General features: G+C 45.2%; 1 protein-coding gene across 4 annotated transcripts in view; it reads right to left on the reverse strand.

Annotated features, from left to right (window-relative positions):
• The window catches only part of EPM2A (EPM2A glucan phosphatase, laforin), a 51668-nt gene extending 45342 nt beyond the window's left edge, over positions 1 to 6326 (reverse strand). Inside the window, exons 1-2 of one of the 4 annotated variants that reach the window (XM_077813166.1) lie at positions 6051 to 6181; positions 768 to 2447 (exon numbers count right to left, since the gene is read on the reverse strand). In XM_077813166.1, coding sequence (XP_077669292.1) covers positions 768 to 900 — 133 coding nt within the window. In that variant the 5' untranslated portion in view covers positions 901 to 2447; positions 6051 to 6181. Of the gene's footprint in view, positions 1 to 767; positions 4521 to 6006 lie in introns of all 4 variants that reach the window. The other 3 variants (XM_077813164.1, XM_077813165.1, XM_077813163.1) reach the window with 3 other exon arrangements.
• Positions 6327 to 7079: the final 753 nt, after the last annotated feature.

Here is a 7079-nt window from a genome sequence, read left to right on the forward strand (position 1 = left end):
CTGAAATTACAAAACTTTTTGAACTGCTTTCAGAAGATGTACATCTCCCAAGCGAGAAAAATCCAACTTCAGTTGCCTAACCCAACTTGGCAGGGGCTGGGATGATGCAGAGGCAGCAGACTCGGCCCCAAGCTTTGTAGCATAATTGTTTTTAAATTGAATTGTTTTTCAAGATTTGCCATAAGGCATCAGCTGTTCCTGAAAGCAAGAAAAATGAGATATCGTCAAGATTTCATTTGGAATCCAGAGAATCCCTAGAAAACAAAAGTGGGAAGATTAATGTGAACAAGATTAATTATTTTGGGGAAAACAAAATGTGTTTAAGTGCTTTGAGTGTATATTATGTCATTTTATAGTAAACACACCCTGCCCATTCTCTACTGTTTAAATAAGTGAATTCACTGAAAAAAATCTGTATTAGTATGATTTTAAGACTGAGGCTATAAACACAAATAAGACTATTTGTTTGTGGTAGCAGCCACAATATGCTGGCATTTACAAATAGAAAAGGGCACAATCCCTGCTCTGAGGAGCTTACGATACAAAGGCAGACAAACAGTGTAGAAGCTGTATAGGATACATAGTTATGGGCAAATATATTATATATAAATAAATTTATATGAAACTTTTTCTAAACTACCCCTCAAGCTTATCATGGTCAGCCATCAATTTTTCCATAGGCGTCTTGGCAGACATGTATCTTCAGGAGGGACTTTAACACAGAGAGGGTAAGGGCCATAACAAGCAAGCTCAGCCAAGTAATATACCTGCAGTAGCCTTCCTTTGGCCATGATGCATATAGATTTGTGGTCTAAGCACAAATCTATCTAATTCTAGCTTTGATGCTGGCTGTCTCACTGGCTTGGAAGAACCATGATCTCTCTGCCTCAGTTTCTTCATCTGTAAAATAGTGATACCTACTTATCCTGCAGGAATATTTATGAGGATTAGTTATCTTTGTAATATACTTTGAAGATGTAAATATGTATTATACACAGTATTTTTGATGTATATTTTAAGGAACATTATCAGATTAAAATCCTATTTCAAAATAGTTTTCTTACTTAAAGCTGTCAATGTGTAACAACTAAGCATTACGTCATAATTGATGTGATATAACATGTTACACACACAACTGGATGGAAATCCCTTTAGTTGCATAGGAGTGCCTACGCCCAGATATTTGTAACAAATATAATTCTGCCTACTCCTATAGCACCCCCACTATTGATTGTGAGTATGCCTTCAGAGGTGCAGATATTCTAATAACTGTTATAAATGTTTTCCTGAGGATTGGTTCATTTTCACCTTAAACACAGATGGTACTGACCATCCGACACATGTTGATTTATATTTTATAAACCTTTTTTTAAAGAAAAGAATCCAGATGTTTTCAAACTGTAATTTTTACAATCGAATACAGAGGATCACAGGCATAATAGTCAAAGTTTTTAATTGATCCATCTTTGACAGTGTCTTGCAGTCCTTTTTTTAAATATTGGAAGGGGAAAACCTCTTGTTAAGCTCCCTTCCACACTTATAATCAAGAACAATGATATCCAGGAATCTGAGAGTTAAAGATCTAACCATTTTTGGTGACTGAGAACAGAGGAACCACTCAGATGAGTACCATAAAACCTCAGCAGTACGCTGACAATCCACAGGCTGTTTTCTTCCTTTGCAGCCAGGCAGGAAGTTCAGATTGCTGAATACTCACAATGATAAAGAATAAAATTCCATACAGGTTAGTCCTGAAGGAATATTTATGGCAAAATTAGAATATACTCAGTACACCACCCATTAAACAAGCACCCATAGATTAACAGAAGCTTTTATATTGTGATATGTCTGAACTGGACAGCAACTGGGCCTCCATGGTTACATGTAAATTGGTTCAAAACATTTTCACAATGTAAAAGAGAAAGGGGAGAAACATTTCCCAATAAGTACAGGTTAGCTTCACTGCAGCTAAATTCTATGGGGAAGCTGAATGATGTTTTAACAACACAAAAGGGGTTTTCACTCACTCTAGCTAAACTGGGCTCTTCTGACCAAAATCAGTCACCCAAAAGCCTCACTTGCACATTTCTTGCATGTGCCCTGGGTCCTATCCTGATTATTAGCAGTCAATCATTGTAAGAGTATCTGACACAATTTGTGATAAAGTTGCCCTCACGTTCCAGCTTCTCTTCTCATTCAAGCTACAGAATAATAACTTCAGACTGACACCAAAGCAAGTTTGAAACACGTATCTTTATTGCTGCTCATATACTGTGTAACCTTAGAGTGGAAGTCTGCCGGGACTTCCTACACACCTTCATTACACACCATCATTGATAAGGTAACGTGTTATTTTGGACATTGCCCCTTCTAGAAAAGGGCCTCATTTACTGCTTCTTTGGATGGATGAGAGATTTTGATTTCGTAAGTTCACCTTTCCTGGACTTCTGCAAAAGAAAGAAATTGTCAAAACAGGCTGAGTATGTCTAATTCAGTTGTCATATATAACAAATTTCATTAGTCACATGTCCTAAGTATATCATAACATCAAATGATGTTTTCAAAGACACAGATTGTTAGCTGTATATTCTTTTTAAATTTATTTTGCTTTCCTTTGTATGTAATTATGGCATGTCTTCCTCCATAACCTGTATGTGCAGACGACTGAAATTTTATATGTATCCTCCCTACTGTGCGAAGCACAGCTGTATGGTCACTTGCTTTGTCTGTGCACAGAATTAAACTTTAGTAGTAGTCGTTTATACATTTTAAAATACAAGTGGCTCCTTATTTAAAAAGATAATATCCTTTAATTCATCTTTTCCCCCTTACACTAAGTCTCAAGCGCCCATCGCTGAGGAGGCACAGAATCGGATCTTTAGCAGATTAAGCAAACTACTAAGTGCCCATTCTCTCGCGTCCAAGATATTACAGTGAAATTCACTGAAATAGTCTAAGGCAATGGTTCTCAAACTGTGGGTCATAACCCAAAAGTGGGTCATGATCCCATTTTAATAGGGTCACCAGGGCTAGCTTTAGACTTGCTAGGGCCTGGGGTTGAAGCCAAAGCCCGAGCCCCTCACCCAGGGCTGAAGCCAGAGCTTCGGCTCAGGCTCACGCTTCAATCGTCTTGTCCCCCCCCACCCCCATGGTCATGTAGTAATTTTTGTTGTCAAAAGGGGGTCGCAGTGCAATGAAATTTGAGAACCGCTGGTCAACACTACACAGTTAGGTCGACATAAGGACGCTTATGACGACCTAATTATATCAGTGTCTACACTACAGCTTCCCTCCCACCGATACAAGTGCACTACTACACTGACAAAATAACTCCACCCTCCCCAAGAGGCTTAAGGCTTATGTTGGTGTAGTTAGGGTGACACACTGTCTGTGTAGACACTGCATCCCTTACATCTGCTGTCTTGTCAATTTTACTGCAGGAGCCATAAAATTGAAAAGAAACCCTCGGCTCCCCCAGGAGATGGGGCAGCTTTGGATCCTGCTCTTGGCTGGAAGCTGGGGTGACTTTGGACCCCACTCCCGGCTGGGTACTGGGGCGAGAAGCCCAAGCAACTCCCCCACCCATTCCCCTGTGATCAGAGGCCCTGGGCTGCTTGCCCCTGCTCCAAATGGGGAACTAGGGGGTAGAGGGGGAAGTAGGAAGAAGCCCACTGGAAGCCCATGGGGCTGACCTGAGAGACCTGGCTCTCAGCTCCCCACACTGCCCCTCTTAGGTCAGTGGAAGTTCTCCTGGTGAGGACAGACCTCACCAACATAAGGAGGGTAGTGTGGACATGCACCACTGCAGGTTTGTATTGTAGATATACCCTAAGGGAAGTGAAAGTCCCTTTAAAATCTAGATTGCCTAAAGCATTAGAAAATGGTGTAGGGAACAATCATGAATTGGCAGGAGACTGGTGATGTAATATGTTTTTTCCAATTCTTCCTTTGATTATTTTAACCAAAAAGGTCACCAGCTACAAAGGCCACCATGCCAGTTCAGATGTTGAGTTCATTTTAAAAATTTTAATGAATCCTGGGATTGAAGCAGGAATTACTGGGTGTAATTCTATGGCCTCTGTTGTGTCAGACTAGATGATCAGAATCTTCCCTTGTTGCATTAAAACTCTAGGAATGCACAATATGGAAGAAAGAATATATGGAAGAATGACCAATGGAATTGTTTTCTGGTAGTCTTAAAAATCTAGAAAAGAGGATGCTTTATCTGACTTTTTACTGTTACCAATTTAAAAGGAACAAGATTGCAAGTAACTGAAATTCTAGAAAATCCTCTGTGTATACATAATTCAACTTTTCTGTGTTTACAAGAAAAAAGTGAAAGTTACAATTCTAATACCTTCAAGAAGATGATCACCAAAATCCTTCCACTTTAGAAAGAAAACCCACATTTTGCAAGCAATCAGATGGTTGATAAAGGCAGAAAGGCTTTACTACTACCATACCAGGTATTTTCTGGATTCCTCACATGTACACGGTAAAGACAGAATCCTTAAAATTCCCTGTAAAGTAAATGATCTGATAGGAAAGAAAGCTCCTACTGTATTTGTCTGGACCCTGAACCAATCTCAGAGTTTGGCATAATATACAAGAGAAAAATACTGAAAAGCTTACCACCTCTGAACTAAACTTTCCTTGACAAGAAAAATAAAGCTGCAATTTTGCTCCAAAGAAAGCTGAGCCAGCTACATTGACATACTTATATATTTTTGGGGCAGACTGCTGTAACCCTGTTGGATAAAATCTGAGCCACAGTGACAGTTTTATTAGAACGGGGCTCTACATAAATACTGATTACCAAGGAAGTAGACTTATTTGGATCAAACACAGAGCTTAGTGATTTACTATGCAACTATAATCCCACCTTTTATCAGTGTCTGGCTTCTTCAGCTCTTCAAGGAAGAGCCTATTTCTATAAAAACACCTAGCACATTTTGGGTGCTATCACCACACAAATAATAATTACAAAATGATGAAACAATTCAGTCAAATGATTGTTTGACTGAAAGCTATATTTTGGATATGCCACGGTTCTAATTAGCAGTTTGACTTGTTATGTTATGTGAGGTAGCAAATTTTACACCATGTGCTGATTTCCTTCTGTAAAAGGCAAACTTTGTGATAAAGCTCTTAACAGGTTTTCTCTTGGCCTTTGTACTGGACACACACTGAATACTTTGTGGTGTACAGTAGAAGGTGTTTTTCCATTATACAAGTGGTTGCACATGGTACCCTTTCTTGACATCTTTCATAGACAGTATAATTCAATAAATGAAATTTAACTTCTTCACCGCAGAACAGCTTGTTCCCAGGTGCAAAACAAGAGCGTATGACACACGCACCAATAAAGGGATTACAGAGTGCTGATGCCCGCCCCAAATCCTGTACTTCTTCCCTCTCCTTCCTTATTACTAGACACTTAGCCCTGGGCACCTCTACACTACAGTGGCGCAGTTGTGCCCCCACAAGGCTGCCTGTATGAAGGGAAGGGGGTTTTCCGTCGCTGGAGTTAACCCATAGGCGATTGGAAGAATTCTTCCAGCAGCGACCGAGCCACCTCAACACCCTTCGTGCGTGGCTCAGCTGACACCGCTCGCAGCCCGGGGCGAAACAGTGAGGTCAAGCTAGTCTTTAGGTGCAGATTAAGCCTTAGGTTAGAAATCGGCTGCTGGGCGCTCGCCCCACGCCGGAGCTGAGCGGGGGATCGTGCAGGCAGAGGGGGAGCAGCGGGAGGACGCCCAGAGCCCGGTGCGGGTGCGCTGCGGGCGGAGACTCCAAGCTCCCTAGAACCGAAGCGCAGCGGGAGCGACACGGCGGCGGGCAGCCCCCCTCCCACGAAGCGGCTGCTCTCCGCGCGGCCCCGGCTGGCTGAGCCTCCCCCCGCCCCTCCACGGGCCCAGCAGCAGCAGCAGCCCGGGGCAGGGGCCAACAGAGCGCGCGGGGGGAGGGGCGAGGGAGGGGAACCCGGCGGCCGCGCCCCGCCGCTACCTTCCCAGACGGTGTCGGCGCCCCGGCGCTGCAGGAACTTGTACCAGAAGGTGCCCGCGGCCTCCTCGTCCGGCAGCGCCGCCTCCGCCAACCACAGCGCGGGCTCCTGGGCCGGGAGCGGGGCCGCCGGGCGCGCGGGCCTCATGGGCAGCGCGCGCTGCGGGTCCCACTGGCCCAGCTCCGGCCGCGAGCCGGCCACCATGAGCACCACGTCCCCCTCGGTCAGCCCGGCCGGCAGCACCACCCCGAAGCGGAACAACATGGCAGCGTCACCTCCCGGCCGCCCGAGGGACCATACGGCCCCCGCTTACTTCCGCGTTCTGTCGTCATCACGTAAACGCGTAGCGAACGGGGGCGAGGCACGAAAGGGGCGGGGAGCTAGCACGCGACTCGCCGAGCCACGGGGCGCCGCGGCCCATGCGCATGCGCGGGCAGGGTGCGGAGGGCAGGGTGATGGAGAAGGGAGCCCTGGGCGGCGGCGGTGGCAGGTTGCTGAGCGGTGCCACCGCGGGAAGCGGCGCTGGGGGGGTCAGGCGCTGTCGGAGCGCAGTTTAGCTCTGTGAAATTGTGGCTGCTGCCAGCCCTCTCTGCAACAGATACTGAGCTGCAGCCTTCTCTGTGGGTGCAGCCGGGTGCCCACCCCCAGGGGAGGGCTAACACCTTCCTCGCTCTGGGAGAGTTCAGTCCCGGCACTGGCTACCCTGCAGAAGTTATCAACAGGAGGGGGCCGCAAGAGGGACAACACAGTTCAGCTCTGCTCCTACTGGTCATCTTTACTAGCAAACCAAACAACAGTCTGGTAAAGGACAGAGACCAATACAGAACGCCTAGTATTTGCATTACTCGCACTATGTCTTCTGGAAAAATCCTGTGTTACTCATCAGCCACACCATTGTTGGCATCCTTCTATCTCCCCCTCAAGGCTCGCAGGTTGGGATATAGCTTTTAGAATGTGTTAGGCTCATATATATTTAAGGAGGTTTTAACCCCTTTTCCTTACTTCTTTGAACCTCCACACCCCACTACTTTGGGGTGCCCCATTTTCCATAGGTGAACTTGTGAGTTCCCCTTAT

Source organism: Eretmochelys imbricata, chromosome 3 (genome assembly GCF_965152235.1).
Source record: "Eretmochelys imbricata isolate rEreImb1 chromosome 3, rEreImb1.hap1, whole genome shotgun sequence".
NCBI classification, from domain to species: domain Eukaryota; kingdom Metazoa; phylum Chordata; order Testudines; family Cheloniidae; genus Eretmochelys; species Eretmochelys imbricata.